Here is a 24469-nt window from a genome sequence, read left to right as displayed (position 1 = left end):
ATATTAATATTTTTTTATATATTTTAGGCACTGAAGGTAAGATTTCTCGTTTTGCTGGTACGGAGTCAAAATGTAATTGTTTGGACCGCGGTTGTGACTGTTATGAAGAAGATCATTATTTAGCAGCTACAGCAAAGTTCAATACGATTTCGTCAATCACTATATCTCCCGATGGTGTAGTCCATGTAGCAGATCAAGCAAATTATAGGTTAGTTTCAAAAATATTTTCTTTTTCTTTTCATTATTCATTTATAACATTCAATAAATATTTCAGGATAAGATCTATTATGTCGAGATCTCCAGAAGCGACAGTTACACGGGAATATGAAGTTTACTCACCAACCACTCAAGAACTTTACATTTTCAACCGTTTTGGCCAACATACCACAACTCGTAATATTCTTACCGGAGAGACTAGTTATCAATTTACTTATAATCAATTCACCAGTAGTGGAAAACTAAGTTCCGTTACTGATGCAGCTGGAAATAAAGTGTTCTTATTAAGAGACCATGCACAGCAAGTCAATTCAATCGAAAATACTAAGGGTCAAAAATGTAGATTACGCATGTCTCGTATGAAACTATTAACGGAGGTTAACACTCCGGATAATTATAATATAACTTTTGATTATTACGGACCATCTGGCTTATTACGATCAAAGTTAGATTCAGCTGGTAGAAGTTATGTGTACACTTACGATGATTTTGGACGATTAACTGGTGCTGTTACGCCTACTGGAAAACTTATTAGATTAGCATTTGATTTAAGCGCAAAAGGAGCAACTGTAATGGTATATAACGATGATAGTCAACCAAAAACAATGCTGATCAAGGGGACATCTGTTGAAACAAAATTAGGTAAATATTTTATTTGAAACTTGATTATGAAGTTATAGTTTAAATAAATTAGGTAGGTAATTATATATTGATTTATATTTTTTGTTTTCTTATTAGGTGGTTCAGAGGAACATACTTCAATAACTAGTGAAGGTGATATTGTATCGGAAACATCTTGGGGAAACCGAGTTACAATTGAGTCAGTTCCTTATGCTGTACTGATGGAAGCTAACTCAGTATTAGTAGAAAGTTACCCTGTACCAGGAAAATTAAAAACCGAAATAGGATCTGAGTTGGCAAATAGGTTTGAATGGAGATACTATTTAAGGGGACAATCGGGAGGCAAATTGAAGCCTGGTGAAGGTAATAATATTATCTATATAAAAATAAATAATATTATAATATATATCAAAATTTAAAATCAAAACATTCAATTTACAGCTAAATCTGTGGCTCAAGTGGGTAAAAAATTACGAATAAATGGTGAAAATATTGTATCTCTCGAGTTTGAGAGACAAACTGGGACCGTGGCAGCATTTATTGATGAACACATTGAATTATTAAATATAACCTATGATATCGCTGGAAGACCATTTAAATGGGGACCTAGGTAAATTAATATCATATTATTTTATATATCATACATATATTATTTTACTTTATTAAACTGTATCTATTTACTGTTTTTGTAGGAGCAAAATATATTCAGAAGTGGAGTTGACATATGATCGTTTTAGTAGACTTAGTGTATGGCGTTGGGGTGACCTTAAAGAAATGTATGGTTATGATAGAGCTGGTCGACTATGTGAAATTCGTTATGCAGATGGCAAATCTACGCTTTATGTTTTCAAAGATATGTTTAGTAGCTTGGTAAGTTTTTAAATTTTAACGAACTTATTATGTTTGAAATATTTAATAAATATTTATTGTATAGCCATTGAAAGTTACTACTCCAAGAGGTAGTGATTATCTATTACAATATGACGAATCTGGTGCTCTTCAATCACTAACAACTCCTAGAGGACATATACATGCATTTTCGATACAAACTTCATTAGGCTTCTATAAGTATCAATATCATTCACCAGTAAGTCCACACCCATATGAATTAAGGTATGATGACAACACAAATATTTTGGCGAAAATTTATCCACATCAATCTGGCCGTGTATCGTATTTATACGACCAACATGGAAACATTGAAATAATATTAGCTGGTACGTAAAACTACTATTTTTTTGAGTTAAGAACACATTTTAATAATTATACTTTTTTTAAAGGTCTGTTATCTATACACTATACTTATCAAGCCAATACAAATTTGGTAAAAAATATAAATGTTGTTGAACCTGGGTTTGAATTAAAACACGAAATTCGTTATCATCTGGGTATGATTAAAGACGAACGTTATTTGTTTAGTGCAAAATGTGGATTACATAATACGCACTTGAAGTAAGTTATTTTCATGTATATTATTTGAAACTATAATATGATTACTATTTTCCTCATTATTTTATTTTACAATTATTATTTTTTAGATACCAAGTAGATGGTAATGCACGTGTAACTTCCATCGACGTCACTATTGGCAACAAGGAACTTTCACAACTAAAACTGAAATACAATCAAAATATTGGTACACTAGAAAGCATTAGTGACTTAAGAATTTACAAAAATACTTTTAATAAAACTGTCATACATGATACTGCTAAACAATTTTTCTCTATATCTGAATATGATAATCACGGTCGGTTGAAATCGATAATGACTAACATCAAGTCTATGGATGTGTATAGGTACGTTTTTGCGTAAATGTTTAGTAGAGTATTTAATGTCAAAAATTAATTGACAATTTTTTTTTGTATAGAATGGAATTGGAATATGACGTCAGAAATAGAATTTCTTCTCAAAAGATTACTGTGGGCAGAACAAAAATCCAAAACACAATGACTTATAGTGCTGATGGTCATTTGTTTGAAGTGGCTGGTAGTAGTGACTGGAAGTATATATATGATGAAAATGGCAACGTTATTGGTATTATGGACTACGGTCAAAAATTGACATTGGGTTATGATGTCGGTGATAGAGTGGTTCAGGTGAGAAAGGTTTTAGATTTCTAATTTATTACAATTATTTAAAATGCATTATATATGTATTAGAATAATAAAAATATATAATATTATACTTTTTAACTAAAATAAAAATGTAATTTGTAGGTAGCTGACGTTCAACTTTATAGTTATGATACTCGTGGTTTTGTATCCAAACGAGGAGAAACTCACTTAAACTATAACGACATGGGATTACTCAGCGATGCTACTGAAAGTGACCGTTTTAGTGTTTCTTATTACTATGATCACAAAAATCGGTTATTAGGTATCAGAAATGCAGGCGAAAACGTAACTCAATTCCTTTACACTGATCCTCAACGGCCTAATTTAGTAATGGCTATACACTACCCAAGTACAGGAAGAACTTTCCATTATTTGTATGATGATCGTAACACTCTGATTGCAATTGATTCACCTGAACAAAGGTAAATTACATAAAATAAAATAATATTGCGTCCAGGTAATTAATTAACTTGTGTTTATGCTAGGTACTTTGTTGCTACTGATCAAAACGGATCACCGTTGGCTGTCTTCGATGTTTCTGGAAATATAATTAAAGAGATCACAAGAACGCCATTTGGTGGGCTCAGAAAAGATAGCCATCCGGACTTATACATTCCAATCGACTTCCACGGCGGAATTTTAGATCCGCATACTAGACTTATCTATCTTGATAAAAAGTGGTATGACCCTTCAGTTGGCCAATGGATCACTCCTGACTGGGAACGATTATCGTCAAGACTTAGTTATCCCACGGACATATTTATCTATAGATTCCAAAATAATGACCCAATTAGTTCGAGTAGCGCACAAAATATTAATTACATGACAGGTACGAAATCAAAATATTTATAAAAATATGTGCTGTATTATATTGTTCATTTACTGTGTTTTATAGACTTGAATAGTTGGTTGAAACTTTACGGTTACGATATTGGAAACATGATCGGATCATCCTACACCAGGACTCAACTACATCAACCAAGTGCAAAGGTGTCTTCTCCACAACTTACGCCTCAATTTAATGTCGTGTCTGGACTTCAGTGTATTGTAGAAAAGGTATTTAACAAATATCAATGAATGTTACGAACACGCTGGTAACTAAAAACGTTTTTGTTAATTTTTTCTCCTGAAGGAAATGTCATTGTTTGGTGAATTTGGATTCATTCCTGAGCCACTGTTGAAGATGGAAACACAGACGAGAAACCTGTTGCCGAGAGTGGCATTCCAGAGATCCATATTTGGCGAAGGCGTGTTGGTATCGCGTAGCAACGAAGGTCTAGCGTTGATCTCCGTTGTGGACGGTGACAACAGCGTGGTACAAGACGTCGTCATGTCCGTGTTCAATGGCTCGTATTTCTTGGACTTGCATTTCGAACAACACGACAAAGATCTCTTTTATTTTGTTAAGGTACATTTTTTTTGATCGAAAAAATAAGTAGTTGCATAAGATATAAAACCAACGAAAACAGCTAGACCCGAGACAATAACGGAACATGTGTATTTTTACAGGACAACGCGTTGAAGCAGAACGATGACATGGAAGAGTTGAAACGACTGGGCGGCATGTTCAATGTGACCACCCACGAGACAGCAGACGGTAAGGAACTGAGGCTTCTGAGCGCCGAGGCGCTGATTTCGATTCGGTACGGTACGGACCCGCAACAGGAACGTCACCGGTTGCTTAAGCATGCGCACAAGCGAGCGGTGGAGCGCGCTTGGGAGTCTGAGCGTTCGCTGGTGGCAGCCGGGTCGAAAGGTGCCAGGGCAGAATGGAATACCGAGGAACGAGAGGAACTGGTGAATCGCGGTCGGGTGGACGGTTATGAGGGACAAGTCATACATGATGTCAGTAGCCACAGACCACAGTTAGCCGATGATCCCGGAAACATAAGGTTCCAGAAAACGCCAAACCGGAAGAAGAGAAACAGACGGACGCATTATAAAAAGACCACCAAGGACGAATGAACGGTACTTAACTAGGTCCCAATCGGATGTATAGTGCCAACGTTTACTTATTATTTATTTACGATTATCATTATTATTATTATTATTATATTTATAATATATACTTCAACATGTTATTATTATTATTATTATTATTATATTATTATTATTATTACTACTATTATTATCTACTATTATTATTATTATTAATTTATTTATTTATTACTCGCTTAACTTATTCACCGGTCTACTGTCAGTAATTTTTTCAATATCCGATCCGCCTTACCCCGTGACCATAACCACTCTATTTCATAAATTACCCACCAGGACAACGACTTTTCGATCTTAAACATTTTGCATATTATTTTTAAATCCTTATTCCATTCATTGTCTGTGCAAAAAAAAAATCAAGATTTTAATCTATTACCACGTATTTTATTATTTATCAAATGCTCAATTTCCGTCCACTCGATACACGTCTGATCATATACATCTTCCAGGCCGTGATTTATTTTTATTGACAAAAAAATAATAACCAATAGTATCTAGTCATCTGAGCGAGTAAAATAACACAAGAATTTAATTTTAAATACTCATAGTTCTTCTTACGTCTTGATTTATATATTATAAAATATATATATAACGAAAAATACATATATTTTTGTATTGGTACACTCAGGGAACCATAAATTGGTACCATATTTCATCTGAGAATAAATATCCATATTAATCATTTTTTTTTTTTTTTTTTTTATCCTTCATAATATTATTATGTAATACAATATATAATTTGTGTTATTCAGGAATAGTTTGTTCTATTGTGATCTTGTTAAAACTTTTCTTTTTCAATAAGAAATTACACAAGTGTATGTAATTATATTTACACACGTCATTGAAACAGATGATTTGTAAATCCATTCTAACGGAAACATTTTTGTAAATAAAAATCAACTGAATTGTAAATATAGATTGTTAATTTTTTTTTTTTTTTTTTTGTGCAATTGTTTATTATTTTTGTTTTTCTTATTATTTTTACGTAATACATTACAATTAAACGATATTTATATACCTTAATGATAATGTAATGTTACCATAATCAATAACATATGTCTATTATGATTATTAGACTATGTTAATTAATTGCTTGCATGACAATTAAAAAAAAAAAAAGAAGTAGTTTATACAGTTATTCGTATATGGTGCGTTAGGCTTTATTATAATAATATATAGCAACCTACGCGGTTAACTCTATAATAACAGCATAATATAACAAACAATTACATTTAGTAACTGAAAAAAGTACTATTAAGATAGGTATATTATATTTATATAAATATATTTTTTTTTTTTAATTTATGTAATTTGCTTTACAATTAAAGAAAAAAATATGATCACACTAATAATTATACAGTATTATAGGGCCTTATATTAATTAACTGAGAAACATGTAATATATACAAAATACATGTAGAAATAGTTATGTGTTTTATACAGAACTGACATTGATTAAACATGAAAGTATTTCATGTTCTTTCTTAGCCTTAGCCTATAGATGACTTGTAAATATACTTTTTTTTTTCATGCAGACTTATTATGTACATAAATTATATATATATATATTTATAAATATGTATACTTTAAGACGATACATGAATTAGTTTGGAGTAATACATGATATTTATTATTGAAATAAAAATTGAATTAGTTATATTATGGATTTTTTATTTACATATAAATTGAAATTTAAACTAAATAGTGAAACATATTATTAAATTACCAACGCAATTACTATTACAAAAAAAAAAAAAAAACAATAATAATAATAATCAAGAATTTATTAATGAATATATTGTATTGAATATTTTTAAGTGACATAATCGAGTATACATTTATTGAATAAGTTAAGTTGGAAGTATTCATAATCTATAAGATTTGTACTATGATGGTAAAAAAAATATATAATTACTAAGTAAGTTTATATATATAAACATAGTAGATAATTGATAAATTATCCATACACTGCAGTCTTTAGGAAATTAATTGATGGTACTTATGTTATAAATTATATTTAATTGAATTTCATATACAAATAACAGTACCTACCTAAGTATTTATATACTTACTATAAACTTACATTTTATATCTTTATTAAAAATTAACATTGTACATATTTTGTACTCATGTAGTAATGCGTACCTATACACTATACATTGTGGTCTACCATATTAAAATATTACAAAAGAATGTGACTACAAATGTTTTATTTAAGGTCAAATTCAGATCATAGTTAATAGTTTCTGTGTAAGTTATATTTTAACTTTTAGGATATTTGACTAGTCCTAATTTTGAAGTATTGAATAAGTACATTATTTATTACCTATATCTAAATGTGATATTAGTCTAATAATAATGCAATATAAATAATATGAATATTAAAGTAGATAAGTTAAGAAGTTAAGAATCTTTTAAAAGTATTTTAATTAATTCACCATTGATTAATTTCACCATGAGACTTAAATGGTTAAATATTACCTATACATAATGTATGGTTTTTGAAAACGATTAGTTAATTGTTTACATACTAACATGTTATACATATTAAATTGAATATCTAGGTATAAAATAGAATAATTATTTTCTATACCCATACGATCATTTAAGAACACTAATAGGATACTTAGGTACATACCTATTTTATATTAAAATTTAAAGTTACCTACGTGGTTATTAAATATAAAGTTTATGAAGTTTGTAATTATTCAATTATAAAGTTTCCAGACTTAGATTGCTGACTTTTAGGTTAGACTAGATTTTTATGATTTATCAAAAGAGTTAATTGAAACTTTAGATAATATTTATGATAATTAGATAATAATAATAATAATAACTAGGTGCATTTATCTTTGTTCCGTCTTATAAGTTATAATATGACGTATCCGTGTTCCTACTCGTTGCAGTTTATGAAATATTTTTATAAAATATAGAAAAACATTATAGGTACCTACCTAATTTAAGTTGTTGATAGTTTTGGTAAAACACAATTACCCGCCTTTGTAATTCTTTTGTTGGTATACATTTTGTTTGTTTAATAGCATTCACAAAATGTTTATTAAAAATCAATTAGCACGCTGCTGTTAGCACGTGTTGTTTGAAATCATAATAACATTAATGGTTCCCACGCATGATCATAATTCATTCAAAATACATAATAACTGTGACAAGTGATGTTGGACGGTTTACAATTTCCACATGGGCAGAAAAATAAACAACGAACAATTTTTCATTTTAACGGCCCCTATGATAGTATTACGGCAATACACGTTTATACACTATGTATGGCAAATATAATTATACATAATACAGCTAAGTAGATATAGGTACGTCTTAGTATAAGCATGCAATTTGAAGATTCTCAATTTGTGTATACAGTCAAAGGTTCTCATCATAGATTAATTAAAATAGATTGGTAGGTGCATATTAAGTACGTACCTATTATAGACGTATGTACAATTATTGTACAATGTACCTGCATTAAAACGTTTTAAGTGGGTACATGTTATACCTATGTATTATTTCTTTACGTTGAAGTAAAAATGAATTATTTAAATAAATACAAATTTAAATCAAAGCAATATGTGGATAATATAAATGGGGATGTATTGTAATATAAAACAAAGTAAGTACAATATTTATTTGACTCATAATGTATACAAAGTTTAAATTATATAAGTGTAAGATAGGTAACTTAAACAATGACTATAATTTTAAAACAAATTCAAACTACCTACCAATAGTATAAAGTATCAAAGATAAGTAAATTAATGTACATATTTTAAAAGTTCAAATTGGTATTACTAGCTAAATTGTTTCGATTGATTTAATCGAACATGCCATATTTGTGATTTTAAAGTACCTATTAAATATTAAACTATTTATTTTGGATTAATAATTATCGGAACCCAATTAAAATAAACAAAAATATAATTATTTTAAATAATTCAAATAAAATTTGAAGTTTTTTACAGTATTTCACAAAATGCTTAAACGGGGAATTTTATTTTAGAAATGGGAAACTTTAATTAATTAATTAAATTATTAAATTAATTAAATTAATTAATAAGTTAATATTTATCTAAATAATTTGTTGCAAAACTCTATTTAATTTAATAAAAGGTATCAGAATAATATATTATATTTTATTGAATCCTTTACAAGGCTTTAAAAAACACATATGACTACATATTTTATATGATGCCTAAACCACCGCGTATGATAACATGAATTTAAAAATGTGAAGATGGTCTATTGGGAGAGATTGAAAGTAAATTCAGTTCTGATTATATTATTTCTGCAATGCATCTCATTTTATCTATATATTATTCCCATGTGGGGTCGTTAAAAATGTTAGAGGCATGCCAATTTTTTACGGAAACACGTAAATCTTAATAAAGTAAAGACGAACTTAATATTGAAAGAAATATTAAACATGATAAAAAAATAAATTAAAATAGTAATTAGGAACTAAACCTATTGTTTTATTATATACCCAAAAAGATAATGTGCAAAACATGACCGGCCAAGAGCGATTATAATTAAAAAAAAAATTACAATTCAATACATGGTTACATATTATGTTTTGTTTTTATTCATTCATACTCGTCTTTTCAATAATATTAAATAAATATAATAAGTTATTGAAATATTTAATATTATACTATTCAGTATTCACGTGTAAAAAAAATTTTACTAGGTAAGAACTTTAATCTAATTATAAACATGTAATAATGTACCTATTATATAAAAAAACATTTAACTCGTATCACGCACACACACAAATTCCATCGCTTAATTATCTATACATGGGATTATGACATGTCATCTAAAACGACAACAGTTTAGCATAAGACTTCACAAAAATAAATCGGAAGCACTAAAATATGCAAAAACTCTCAAACACTCATTCCCCATACTCGTCTGTTTATTTTAATAACTTAAAAAGAGGAAGAATTTATAGATAATTTTGGGGGAGGGGAAATTTAAACACATACATAGTTGTTACATACTTTTTTCAAAATGTATACTACCTACGTAATTTAATTTTAGTTATGAACAGTAAAATCAGGTGGGCTGATCCGTGGTATAACATTTGTACGATATAGTATATTAAACTTTGTCGATTTTTTCTTTTCCGTCGGCTAGATAGTTTGGATTACTGGTGGTAATGATTAACGGGTATTTATAAACGACCCAAAACATCGTCACCATCAATTCAGTTATGTATATCATTTTAAACGCTTTTATGAATTGAATGCAACGTGATTTCGGCTACATTGGGCCGTGTTCATTGGAGACGAATCTAGTACGTACTGTATGATGATTTGATTTCAACTGACCGGTCTGTCGGTGGTTACCGCGATAATTAATATCAAGTTTACATTTTGAATAAAAAAAAAAAAATGTATGCGTAATACAGAATGCGTCCTGTATAATATAATAATAATTGTACGACTCTCGGACAACGGCGCGTGGTAACGTATAAAAGCGGCGAACATGAATAAAATATTACGTATATATAATGACGTATATACACACACGAGTTAGGTAGGGCGTGCGACGCACGATTAGATCAACTTGCAAGAATGGGACTGCGATCGTTTTCTGGACGACTTCGGGTGCGTTTTGAATCTCATGCAGCACTGGGTCTGCCGGTTCAGACTGGACGTGCTCGCGTCGTCGTCGAGCTCGTCACAACGCCGTCGTCGGCCGTATATCTGTCCGTCTGACTTAGACGTGGTCACTTCAGCTCGGGCGTCGGTCGGGGAGGCCGACGACGGTGACGATCGGGGCGGCAGTGTGGTCGGTTCCGCCGAAGACAGGTCTAAGTCGTCGTCGTCGTCGTCGTCGTCCGGTGGCAAATCGTCGTCGGAGGACTCCGGAAAAGGATGCGGATGGTCGACTGCAGACCCTTCGCCGTCCGATCCGCCAATGTCCATGTCGCGGGTTCGCAGCGACCGCTGATCGTCCGAATCGACGCTGTCCACACAATCGGACGAAACGTAGTCGGCCACGTGCACCAGCACGGGATTTGATTTTATAGACGGCGGTGGAGGCGGTGGTGGTGGCGGTGGTGGCGGGGGCGGAGGTGTCGGCGGTGGTGGCGAGAGAGCCGCCGACTCCGAGGGTGGCTCAGGAAGTGCTACCGGAAGTAGTGGAGACGAATCGGCCGAGACGTCCTCTTCCTTGTGCGTCTCTGGCGACGACGGAGCCGTCTGCGTGCCGCCACGACCGCCGGTCGCGTTTCTCACAAATCTGTGTCTCTGGACGGCAACCACGGCGGTTGCGGTAGAAGCGGAATCCGGCTTTGGTAACTGTTCGATTTTCCTCGCAAACCGCGATAGTGGCGACGAACTCCTGTTCAAGCACGTCAACCGTTGCAGCTCTTTCTGCGATATGATTGGCGTGCAACTTATTGAATTCGATCTGGACTCTGTAACATTCACGATGGTTCATTATTTTCTCTACGAAAACGTCAGACAGTTAGATACGTTTAATTATCGTATTATCTAATTCGAGTAGAGAATAAGTTAAATATTAACTGTTATTATTATCGTTTTTGTTTTAGAGTTTAACAATTTATTTAATCGAACAGATCTGAAAAGGAAGAATATAGCAAAAGTTACGTTTTTAGTTTTAGTAGAAACTTTAAACGCATACAGATAAAACTATGAATGCTACTTGAATAATTAATATTTGTTTACTCACAAAACGATTATCTTATCATAATAATTATATGATTAATTTGTATAATTTTATGGTTTTTTTTAAAAGATATTTAAATGTATATAAAATATACCTACATAGTATACCTAATTTATAATGGTTTAAATTAAATGAGGACTAAGTAAAATCTTAAATTATTAAAATAATTAGCAAGAACAATTTATTATTTTATATAGGTATACTTTAAATTCTTTTATTAAAATAAGTGCACTAATAATTATTAATTATTTTTTTTTTAATAATTTATTTATTGTTCATAATAAACCTACCAAGTTAATATTTCAGTGTATTATTCAAAAGACCAACAAATTTTGTATAAAAATATTATATCTAATACAATATATATAATATAGTTACTCATAGTAATTATATTGATATTTAGAATTATTAAAATGATTGGTAATATATAACTTAGGTACTCGTAATAAGTGCTATAATAGATTTATTTTGATAATTAGAAACAAGTAATATTTTCAACGTTGTGTTTTTTAAAAATAAATTACTTAATATAAGCACTATCGTAATAATTTTAACTATTTAAGAGTTCGTTTAAAAAGCTTATGGTACATTTTCATTTTTCAAGTCGTGTGCAAACATATTTTATGTTATTTTTATGATAATATAAAACACGAACTTTAAATCATGTTTTATTTTTATTATTCTTATACTTAAGTACAGCATAGGTGCATTAAATAAAATAAAGTAGGTGCTTAAAATAATATCAATAATATGTAAAACAATACATATAAAGTACTAGTATTATGTTTTTCAGTTTTTGCAATGAATTTTATATTTTAGCACGTGATTCAAGTCGTACATTATTATTGATGTTAAACTATGATTTGGTACCTATTACTAAAAAAGGAGCATATAATATTTTTAAATTAATTAAATTTAATAACTGTTAAATTTGTGATTTAACCTCTTAATACTAATAGATAATACATTCATACTATAGTAGGTATTAATAATATTCGATTAAAATCAAAAAGTAAATTATTGATAATACTATGTATGAAATAATAAGTACCTTGAAATTATAATGTAACCTATAAATAATAAAAATAATAAAAATAGACCCAAATTGTTGTCAATGAATTCTCCTTTTATTTTCAAAATATTTTTATTGCAATAATAAAAGTAATTCAATCCATATAAATAAGACACAAAAAACTTCAAAACATTCTATATGATTTACGAGTGATCAAAGAACAGTAAAAATTATATTATCGTAAACTATGACATTCAAATGCTGGTGACCTTAACTGTTAAACCTTTACGAGCGTAAAGAAAAAAAGGATTATAATATTATCTTTTATATTTTATTTTTCAATCTTCATTGCTGTCATAAAAAATATTCAATTTGGTTATTTTAATTACAGAAATTACAGTGTTTTTTTGGAAATGGTAAAAATTAGACAATTTTTTTCTCAGGTTTTAAGATTATTAGATTATTATTTTTTTAAATATATTGCATTAAATAATGCGCATTAAAGAGTTTTTCATCTACCATTGTTTTATTCGAAATATTTTTATTATCTGATTAAGTTTTCTTTTTATGATTTTAATTTATTCTTATCTAATTAGAATCAGTTAATTTATTTCTATCTTTTGATTAAGAAATTATTTTATTTTAAACTACTTGTATTTTTTTTTATATATAGATTATCGTATTTTTTTTTTTTTTTTTTTGAAATTGTAACGTTAATTAGTAGATTAATGGCAAAGAAATAATAAAAATAAATATTTTGTATACCTAATATACTATGGTAAAATCCATCAGATTTAACGTTAGAAATTTCAATTTTTTTTTTTAACAATCTATATTAAATAATACAATAAGTAAATTTGATGAAACGAGAAAAATAATGACATTTCATTAAGAAAATAATATAATATTGATCATTTTGAAATGCATTTATATTTTGATAGGTTCTTAAAAATATATTATAATATTTACCAATGACCACACAATGTTGAGCTTTATATTTAAAATATTCTGATATTATTTGTATACACAATATAATGTATTATATTTATGTATTTCAGATTACACACAAATAAGATAGATTTTGAAGCTATTTACAATATAATAGATTAATTAATCACTGTTAACTGTTAAAGATTTTGTGGGCTTGTCGATCTGTATAATGGACGATTTTAGTACTAAACATACAATATTTTATCATATACCACACAATAATATTCTTAAAACATTAATATGAATAATAGTTTATGTTGCAGTGCTATGTACAAACCTCGATAATATTCTCTGACTGGAGAACGCGATATCGAGTGTCTAGCCACTTCTTGAAAAGTTACCGGCGAGTATGTCCTGATCCTGTCTTCGGCCAACTGCATGCTAATGTCCGCGTTGCGTTCCACAATGTCAAATACCGTATCGGCACTACGTTCCCATTCCAATTCTGGTAAATCAGAATTGGCCAGTGGTAGCACTCGACTCAATGGTGGTCGGCTTTCCCGGTGTTCCAACCAATACGTTTTCATGGCGCCTGGAAAACAAATTTTAGAATTAAAACAGACCAAACCAGGACCACAGCAATGGCGGCGGCCCTTACCTTTTCCTTTCACATAAATCTCACCACGCTCTTTAACCATGTACGATGCTGAAATCAGATCTCTAGTGGTTTGTGATATATGAATTTTCATGGCTTCACTCGTGGATTCCATTCGAGATGCAGTATTAACCGAGTCACCGAATAAACAGTATCTCGGCATCTTCAGACCGACAATGCCAGCTACCACTGCTCCGGAATGTACGCCGACGCGGATTTGCAAGTGAGACCCTATGATTAAAATAAAATGAGTACGTATGTAAACAAATTATTATGTGTGTAAAATTTGATACCTAATTAAATGTGTTCTCAAAAGATATCGCTTAGATATCAATCGAAACTTTACATGAAAAATTATAAATTAAAAAAAAAAAATACCCGTCGATGGATCTTTTAGATCTGTAATAGCATCAACCATGTCCAATGCCATATCGCACACTTTTTCTGCGTGATTATCTTCAGTCATCGGTGCGCCCGAAACAACCATATATGCATCACCAATAGTTTCCACCTAGAATTGTATTTTTAATTCATGTAATTGTAATATTAACAATAATAATATATTATAATGTATCTGGTTATGTGTAACCTTGTAAACTTTGTTCCGTTCTGTCAGTGTATCGAATATAGAATACATGGCATTAAGCATTGAAACCACTTCCATCGGGGTGATTCTGCTACATATTTCGGTAAACGTGACAATGTCCGAAAATAATATCGATACGCTGTCAAACATCTGAAAAATGATTTATGTACTATTAATAATCAATTCATATTTTAATACTTACTTGGCATGTGTCTATAGGGTTTTCACCCGACCTCAGTCGATCGGCCACTTGTTTGGGTATCATCTGATATAGCAGCTCATCGGTACGCTTCATTTCTTCATCTAGTTTCCGCATCGACTCTTCCAGTTTTTTTGACTTTAACTGCTCTTGGTCTAGTGCCAGCTTTAATTCAACCGACTGTTGTGTCCCTGCCAACATTAGGTCCCTATAGGGTATAACAGAAACAAAACGGGCACCCATCAATTTGTATAGTTATACACGTGTATCTCAGTAATCAGCCATCGTATACAGTTTTATTGACAACAATTATATAGGTAAACAAAGTATAATTCTTTTCCAATGAATTATTTTATTGACAACCAACCTGCTGAAATCGTGCATGGAGAGATCATTTATATAAAGGCCAGTAGTAACTAATGCATTGAGATCAGGCATTACGGGCGTACCCAAGTACATCATCATTTGCCAATTGTCCATATAAATCATTTGTCCTAAATTAATCAATGATTGTTTTTATTTAATAATGTTTTTATCATTCAAATAATATAAATGTATGACATAATAATTAAGAATCTATTTTTTTAATATAGAATTCATGCCTTTATAGTATATTTTTTATACCTTTTAATCGAAGTTTGTTTTCTTCTGGGGAAAAATAAGATTCATCGCTTAAAATGACGTGTCTGTCTGTTGGTCGATTAGAAAGCACTGGTTGAACAGTAACTAGTTCAAAAATATTGTTCGTTCGATTCAAAATCTATTTCACAAACGTTGATTATTTTTTTTAAACGTTTAAATTGTTTATTTGAGACTCCTATAAATATATTTACCGTTTGAAATTTAAAAGCTATTAAAGGTCTAACAAGGTCAAACCAATTAGTAATCCGTTTTCCAACTAAATCTGGTAAAATGACCATCAATGAATTACCAATGCTTTGAACAATCATATTGGAGCTGTATGAGAAATAATATCAGTTCAATACATGTATTTTGTGTACAGCTATTATTTCCTCTGCAGATTTAAAATTAATTATGTGTATATAAAATCTTTATGAAAAAAAAAAATTAAAAAAAAAAAAAATAGCTAAAAAAAAATAATGAACGAAGCGAAATAATATTAATTTTACGTCTGTTTTTTGTCATCGACCTGAACACAATGCAAAACGGAAATATTTCGAACAGCACTGATGCACTTATTGGAAGATGTTTTTCCTCCCTTGTCATTGTCATCGATGCTAATGTGAACGCTCTATTATCAAATTTCAATTGAAACGTCACGTGCACTGTATCCATTAAAATCTCTTCACGAACAAGTTCAATGCGCATTTCCTAAAATTATTATACACTCGTTGTAAAATGTTAACTTGGAACTTATAACTATATGGTATTGACCTTGTGATAAAAATGCCTAGCCACTTCTTTTATTTGGCCCATAGTATAGTACACGAAGCCACGGCGTTTACTACGGTAATGCAATGTCAATCCTTGTCTAGATTCGTTTTCACAAATAAATGAAGGCGCCTGCATTCTTGGGTATGAAAACTTTAGATATTCATGTAAATTGTCCAAACCTATAATCCGATTTATATAATCTTTAAAATATTTGTGCCAATATAAATATTATGGATATTAATAAAACCAAATCTAAATACATTTTAAAATATTTCATTTAAAATAAATATTTTAAGAACCCATAAATAAGTAAGCCACTATTTTTTTAATTGTTTAATAAACATAATATAATTTAATATAAATGGAAAAATGAAAATCTTTGTCACGCACGTTCTCTGAAACTGTCTATCAATTATCTTGATTTTTTTTTTTTTAATTAAAGAGTAAATCATGAAGCTAGTTTTAAGACTATTTCTGTCTGATTTCATAAGTTGATGAAAAATAGTGTTATTATTTTTTTAAATAATTGGAAAATAACATAAAGATATATTTTTTTATCCGTGTTACCAATTATTTGTTATTATTAAAAATTAATATTTTAATGAATAGTGTATGCAGTATTGCAGTATAACAGTACAAGAATGTTGATTTGTTTTTGATTCACACTTTATGAGCTGTTGTTGGTTTTTGGTCCAGAATGAAAACAAAATTAAACTTGGGTCATTCAAAAAAAAAAAAAAAAAATAAATAAATAAATAATTAAAAAAATTTGCTGCTATTAAATGGTAAAAAAAACAACGGCAGATGGTATAACTATGTAAAGTTGATGTATCAGAAATATCATCTTACACCAAATTAGAAAACCAAAATGATTATTTATCCACACGCGTTAAGTTGAATGTTAGCATGGCAACCAAATTTAACACAGATGAATTTTGTACGGATAACGAAGTGTATGGGGATAGCTAGTATATTATAAACGGCGTGGAACACTGCGTTATATACCAATGGATCTTTTTTTCACAACATTTTTTATTAGTTGTTATATCCAATCCAATCAATTTACTACAAATATATAACAATAATAATAATAAAAAAAATTAATCTAGTGTCCCTGCCATTTTCATTTTTATTGATTAAAAACTATTAATAAATAACGGAGGAATAAAATCGTGTAACAATTCATGTTCTTAATTATATGAAACATAACAAATATCGCTTTGAATAAAAGTTTCTTATTTAAAATGTACTAAAAATAAACATTAAAACTTTTTTAAATTAAATTTAAAATAAATATTCTTTTAAATAAAAAAAATAATTTAATTTAATTAATTTACTTATATTATATTAAAAATAATATAGGTTGATTATACGGTTTAACAAAATACATTGTTTATATAATTATAAAATACATACCCTTCAGGTTATAACAGGAAATTATAATAATATTAATTAAACAAATTGAATTAAATACGTTCACAAGAATTATAATATTTTATAGGTTAAAACTATAAGAAATAATTTTAGTGTGTGTTCATAATATTATCATCTCATGTTTTTATTTGTATTTGTTTATTTTGTTGTTTCATAACTGTGTAACAATAACGAACATTAATGGTAATATACTATTGGTTCTATTATGTAAGCCTTACCAGAAGAGAAGCACGCTTTGTTTTCATATATAAGTATATAAATGCACCTAGCTTATAGAATTAAGTTAGTTAGAGAAATGGAACAAGATAAAGATATGAAAAATAAATAAGTTGAGACTATGAGAGAAAGAGAATGAAAAAAATATTCGTACGCGTAATAAATAAAAAGCTTAGAAAAAAAGAAAAATAACACAGTTAAATTTTTTAAAATGCAAATATAAAAATATTAGTCGAACCATCTTATTTTTTATCTAAAATATTAAAAAAAAATAACCTGACCATGTATGTACTAATATTTATTCATAACATGTAACTGGAACGATAGTGATAGTGAACAACGATTAGCGTAATATATATATTGTGTATTATATTAAAAATATAAATTTATAAAAAAATGTAAAAAATTTCAGAACTTATGTTTATTGCATTGTTAAAAAAAAAAAAAAAACAGGAGCAGGTATACAATTATAATTAATATTTTAAAACATTTATTTTACCAAATGCTGCTATAATGAGTTTATGAACTATTTTGATTACACAAAATAATAATATAATACCATTGGTATAACAATATCGTTGTGCCCAGATTATGAAATGATACGAAACCTTATTTCTTTTCATTAATAATCAATATTATTCCATGCACAATGATAGTTTAATTTGAAGTGCATATTATTATTATAATGGAGAAGGTAGGGTTTCATACATGTGTATTGTGTACACATATTATGAACGCATATATTTTAAGGTCAAACGTGCATTATTGATTCAAGGCACGAATAAGCGTATGAATGAAACTTGTAAATCGGTACTATTAGTTCTATAAATAACCGTTATCGTGAAATTTAGATTATACATTCATGCTATAAAATAATTACAGAAAGGTATTGATTTCAATGTTAGATTAAAATACCAAACTTCTATGTATAATAGTATAATTTTAATATAGATTAAACAATAATAATTAATTTGTTGTTTTAATTGATCTCATACCATTTAGAAAGTCTCTCATATGTCGCCCCAATACCGATAGTACTCGATCATAGCCATATTGGCCGACAAAACTGACAAAATGAACTCCCATTTGTTCAAAAAATTCTTTCTCCGTAATTCCAAGCACCTTAAACACAAATAAAATACGAGTTTAAACAAATAGATAATATTATAAATACATTTAGATGAATATTTTTATGAATGTAGTTAAATGTGAATAATACTTCTTGAGATTTTTTTGCTAGTCGTGGAATAAGGGTTTCACAATAAACTTGGTGTACACTAAAACTAGGTTGATCCACATTGGCCATTCGCCGAATCTCCTCCCATCTGTCTTCGCCGTACATTTTTTTAATATATTCTGAGAGGTTTTCCAATAAAAGCCCGTACATTTTTAATCTGAAATAAAAAAAGTCGCTTTATGAATTGATATCGACGTGTTTGACCGAAGACTCGCGTTGAAAATACTGGACCAAACTATCTGTGAAATTGGTTTAAAAAAAACTAGATTATGAAACGTTTCAAATCAATGGTTCCTTTCGTAAAATGTGTTCTTAGATAATAAATAATCTAAAAAGGACTTAATAAATAATAATGTTATATATATATCAATTAATTTACCAAACACAAGTAGCACTATGATATCAAACGTAAATTGTATGAAAAAGGTCTCCCTCGTTTAATAATATATTATTTACTGAACTCAATTCTTGTTTATCAGTGACACACAGCTTGCCGCTTTTATTTTTCTCTTTTTAGTTTTTCCAATGAGTTACGAATCACAAATCACACATTACCATCAATTTTAAAATCTTTTTTGATACGATTTATATACAAAAACTTACCAGTGTATCAATAACTTTAAACATAAAAGTCTTTTGTGTTAATTATTAATCCATGCACGACAATTTTTTAAAGCTAAGTAAAAAAAAATCAACTGATTCGATCATATTTCAATCACGATTTTCCTTTTGTCCTTTATTTTGTTATATAGTATGATTATAATATGGGTTTTATTATATTTCTTTTATATATTATAATATAGATCTGTTTAGCATTCTTTATTATCCCATTTTAAATTATTGAGTAAAAAAAATACGTGACACAGCCACTGCGTTTTTATTCCTTGAAAAATACTTGTGCTTAATTCAATTCCAATATATTCTACTACACAATCGCATGTTCTGAAATCAAAATTTTAACAGTTTGCCATTTAATTCTATGCCGTGTGGCCGTGTTTAATACTAACACTTATTTAGAGGTATCATTGCGAGTGAGTTCTGAAATTACTAACATCTCATTAGACGTTTAATTTTATACCTGTGTTTTGTTAGTGACAAGTATTTATTAATTTGAAACGTTTGGCTCGATGTAAACGGGACACTATTGGTGTGCCAATTACGCGGTGGGATAGGGTGTTTCTTTTTAACGTACTTTTCACACAGGTGCAATGATTTGGAGCTATAAATTACTCTAAATGTCGTCGCCATAGAAACATCTGGTCATTGCATAAGCTCACTAGTCCAATATCCAAGATGTCGTAAATTTCCTTTCAACTATAAGAGTACGGTTACAAGATGTCGTTTTCAGACATCATTTATTTTTTTATGTCACATTATAAAATAATATACAAATCTATAAACATCTGATGAAATCAAATCTTAAAATTGATTTAAGAAAATAATTAATTAAAATTAAGTAATTTAATCTAACTATTAATTCTAACGAGATAATATATTATTTTGTCAAATTAGATAAAAAAAATACTCTAAAAAAAAAAAATTGGATTGTTTGCTTACAACTAATATTAATCCTTATTTAAATTTGAATATGTATAGAATCTAGGTTTACAAATAAAACTTAGCCAATTATAATATTAATCTTATAAACGTTTTGATCTTTGACTACTCTCTATGTAGACACATAATTGTGAGTGCACTTTTAGAAATATAAAATAGCAAACAAAAATAAAAAATGTATAGATTTTTATTTCGTTATAAAAAATTCATTCTATGCTACATTCTGAATAAAACATTATACTCAGACAATAAAAAAAGTTATTAGCATGAAAAAATGATTTCTATAGCCCCAACTTTAATTCCAAAGCTTAGAAATATTGTTCGTACTTTACAACTGTAAATTTTCAAATGATAGAATAAATTTATTTTATTTTATGTGTGTATTTTATTTTTAATGCGATGAATTATTATTATTATTTTTTTTTCATAACCATATTAAACTTGTTTCAATTTTAGGTATACACATAGTAAATCGTCAAGTTTACAATTGTATATGAATAATAATTGTATTTAAATATATAAATATAATAATTAATAAGTAGGTGTTGTTAGTTTATTTTTTATTTAATAATTTATCAATATTTTTTTTTTTCATTATATTCTTAAAAAATAAATATTGAATCAAGTTTTCATTTAATTTCTTTGTTAAAATTTTAATTATCTTATAATCAAATTATTATCCAACAATAAAATAAAATAATGTAATTTCAATCAACAGGTTTATTTCAATATTATTATGATATTTTAAAAATCACTAAATTTAAAAAATTAAAACGTAAGCTCAATAAATGTTGATTGGTTCGCATTTTGTCAATTTGAATCACACTTTAATTTACCTATACAGTAATAATAATCTACCATGCCACATTGTACCATGAAAATATGAGTTGTATATATAATTGTAAGATGAAATCGTGTGTGGATAAGCATACAATCACAACAGCAGGTAGGTATTCGAATATTCCGTGATCTATTCCGATCACGTCATGTTTGCTGTTCACAATTCGTCTCTGTGTGACCTTCTGTAGGTCCACAGAACCGACGCGACGGTTTACTAGTTGACTCAATGACGTTTGGCGATGAATTTATAGGAACCTATTACACCTTTTTCATATAAGTACGCGTTAATTATAAATAAATAAAAAAAAAAAAATTATCTGACAAATATCATATTCGGTGTAAAAGCGTTACGCGCTAAATAAAAATAAGAAAACAATTTTTAAGCTTCGGAGTGGTAATATTTTATACGATTCATTACTTGTAAGAATATAACTAGTTTACAAAAAGTAATTTTAAAAAACGAACGGTGACATTATAATGATATCTTAAATTGTTTAAACAGCATTTAAGCTATAAAATCGTAAATAAAATATTAAATTATTTAAGTTACGAACAAGACTGTAATTAAGCACACCCAGTGGATTTGTGCACTAATGGATCTCGAAAAGAATGATTTTGATGTGCAACCGTTTGCGCGGGAGTGTTGTTGGCCGACGGTCGACCTGCATACGGTTTCAAAATTATTGTCTTTTGCGCGGTCGTAAAAAAAAGTTTTGAGCTTAAAAAAAAATAAAAACAGAAAGCCGTAAAAAATGAAAAACCTCGTAAAAACAATAGTTTATTTTTGGGAAAATTGATGGCACCAAGGTATGCGTGGGCGCAGTAAAAATAAATAAATACCGCAACGTCGAAACTCGAAACGATAATAATGTCCCACGTGTAAACCGTATATACACAAATAATATTAATAATAATAACAACAACAATAACAACAACAAAAACAACAACAATAGTACGAGAATTATATTAATATCGAATGCTATATATTATAGGTACTCACGTGTTTTGTTGCACCGCAATTATAATATATTATGATAATAATAATTATAGTGTAGGCACTTAATACGTATACATATGTATAGTAGTATCGTGTGTTCGGCGACGGAATTATCGTTATTATACTCAATAATAATTATACGACTCTAGAATATTATTTATTGTGGTGTTTTTTAAAAAAAAAAATAAAATAACGAATAATGTCGCAGCTCAGCGGACGGCACGTGGAATCTCCGCCAGAATCATAGTGCGGCACGGGCAGACCGTCGTTGAAATGTGTGAATCAACCAGTGCGTGCAGCGATAGCTATAGTCGACGACGGCTGGCACTATGGGAAGTCGGCAGCGTCGGCGACGGCGGCGGCGGCAAGATAGGCCCCAAACGACATGTCCTCGGCCCTCGCCCTCTCCGATGCCATTTTTTTTTTTCCATTATTATTTCTATCGTTATTATTATTATTATTCTCAGCTCTCGTCTCGATGGCCCTGCCACGCCACACCACCTATACTCGGCGGTACTTGCACGCGGGACGTGAAACACTATACACAAATTTACGTGCGTTACGCGTTCCGAGTTTTCGATTGTCCCTGCACGAAACGTCACGGCGGGCGTACATGATGAAAAATTATAATATTATTAATACGTATTGACGAAATAATAATAATAATAATAATAATATGGGCGCATTAATAAAATAATAATGGATAATGTAACGACTGTGGCGGTTGAATTAATATCGCATGGCGTACTGGAAAATCGTTTCGCGAAACGTTTCGTGACAAGACCAGTTCGATGGGGCGCTCGGTCGCGGTGGTTTTGGCGGACGGTTCTTCGGAATTGTACTGTGGGCCTGTCAAGGCGTGTGCGAAAAACAACCCATTCGGCGAACCATGTCAAAACGTGTCACCACAGTTGAGATTCGAACGTTTTAAAAGCCACCGTAGAATGTTTTTCTAGTGTGCGTGTGTGTGTGTGTGTGTTTTTTTTTTTTTTGTTACTTTAACAAAATTGCAAATCAAATTTTGAGACGTTCAATTATTGTTATTATTATTGTTGAACGCGTGACTACAATATTATCTAAAACAAGGACGAACAGTGCATTTATTTCCGATCGCCATCCTATTATTCTTTGGATAATAGAACGTGTTTACGTTTATTTGTTTACAGCCAAATTTATTTTATATGTATAACTACGTAATGTGTCGAATTTGATATTTGTGATCGTTTTGCACCGTATTGATATAAAAATACTATACTATAATACCTAATATACATATTAATAAATAATATTATTATAATATAGTAACATCGAGTATATAGGTACTGTTGATTTTAAAATATTAATATTGTAAATAATGATAATAAACTGTTATCAAGTATTGTTGTAGTATACTATTATTTAAAGATTTAAAAACAATAACAATGTAAACCATTCATTTACCACGCTATTCCGATACGAATGTACCAACTGATAAAACACTAAAGCATGCGGTAAAAATGTTGCACATGCGGAAAATACTTAAAGAAATAATGGTAATCGAGATCTATGCTCACGTGAATGGGGTACTAGAGGGTTTGTATATCGTCAATGGTTTACTAAAACGACTATTTTTTTTCTATAAAGAAAAGAAAAGATACCAAGTGACGTTCTTAAATCTCATAAAAAGAGTGTTATACGCACAATTCTTCGCAGTGTAGAGGGTATACGGTAAACGAACGCAGATTTATCCACAAGCTGGTAAATCGCGGTGAAAATGT

The 24469-nt window shown here is 29.5% G+C and overlaps 3 protein-coding genes across 7 annotated transcripts in view; 2 read left to right on the top strand and 1 right to left on the bottom strand.

Moving 5' to 3' along the window:
• Nucleotides 1-6605, top strand: part of LOC114131785 (teneurin-m) — a 199025-nt gene extending 192420 nt beyond the window's left edge. For all 4 annotated transcript variants that reach the window (XM_050201294.1, XM_050201293.1, XM_050201295.1 and 1 more), the window contains 14 exons: nt 28-208; nt 275-858; nt 955-1200; nt 1279-1447; nt 1530-1707; nt 1772-2054; nt 2118-2289; nt 2376-2633; nt 2705-2933; nt 3054-3373; nt 3437-3780; nt 3847-4007; nt 4084-4359; nt 4461-6605. In XM_050201294.1, the coding sequence (XP_050057251.1) occupies nt 28-208; nt 275-858; nt 955-1200; nt 1279-1447; nt 1530-1707; nt 1772-2054; nt 2118-2289; nt 2376-2633; nt 2705-2933; nt 3054-3373; nt 3437-3780; nt 3847-4007; nt 4084-4359; nt 4461-4916 (3857 nt within the window). In that variant the 3' untranslated portion in view covers nt 4917-6605. The remainder of the gene's footprint in view (nt 1-27; nt 209-274; nt 859-954; nt 1201-1278; nt 1448-1529; nt 1708-1771; nt 2055-2117; nt 2290-2375; nt 2634-2704; nt 2934-3053; nt 3374-3436; nt 3781-3846; nt 4008-4083; nt 4360-4460) is intronic.
• Nucleotides 1-24469, top strand: part of LOC114131900 (branched-chain-amino-acid aminotransferase, cytosolic) — a 484947-nt gene that overhangs the window by 104719 nt on the left and 355759 nt on the right. The window lies entirely within an intron of this gene.
• On the bottom strand, nt 9518-23087 carry LOC114131669 (soluble guanylate cyclase 88E-like). Of its 2 annotated transcripts, none has more exons than XM_050201297.1 (14): nt 22716-23087; nt 19301-19475; nt 19077-19203; nt 16432-16610; nt 16187-16368; nt 15870-15993; nt 15661-15796; nt 15404-15530; nt 15040-15244; nt 14841-14987; nt 14630-14762; nt 14279-14482; nt 13934-14188; nt 9518-11382 (listed from the first exon to the last, which is right to left on the bottom strand). In XM_050201297.1, exons 2-14 carry the CDS (start codon nt 19466-19468, stop codon nt 10517-10519), a joined length of 2853 nt encoding a protein of 950 aa, XP_050057254.1. In that variant the 5' UTR covers nt 19469-19475; nt 22716-23087; the 3' UTR covers nt 9518-10516. The 2 variants fall into 2 exon arrangements, with proteins under 2 accessions (XP_050057254.1, XP_027852764.2); XM_027996963.2 differs by having other exon boundaries at nt 14255-14482; nt 22716-23084.

The sequence above is a fragment of the Aphis gossypii genome, chromosome 2 (genome assembly GCF_020184175.1).
Source record: "Aphis gossypii isolate Hap1 chromosome 2, ASM2018417v2, whole genome shotgun sequence".
Lineage (NCBI taxonomy): Eukaryota > Metazoa > Arthropoda > Insecta > Hemiptera > Aphididae > Aphis > Aphis gossypii.
The sequence above is the reverse complement of the archived record's forward strand: the minus strand, read 5'-3'. Positions and strand labels throughout refer to the sequence as shown.

What these genes read in the sequence shown, in the direction of transcription:
- LOC114131669 (XM_027996963.2), bottom strand. Translation starts at nt 19,468, where the DNA reads ATGTACGGGCTTTTATTGGAAAACCTCTCAGAATATATTAAAAAAATG. An exon ending in CTAGGCATTTTTATCACAAG is followed by an intron (nt 16,369 to 16,431) that starts GTCAATACCATA and finishes TAATAATTTTAG; the next exon opens with GAAATGCGCATTGAACTTGT. An exon ending in TCTAAAAGATCCATCGACGG is followed by an intron (nt 14,483 to 14,629) that starts GTATTTTTTTTT and finishes TTTTAATCATAG; the next exon opens with GGTCTCACTTGCAAATCCGC.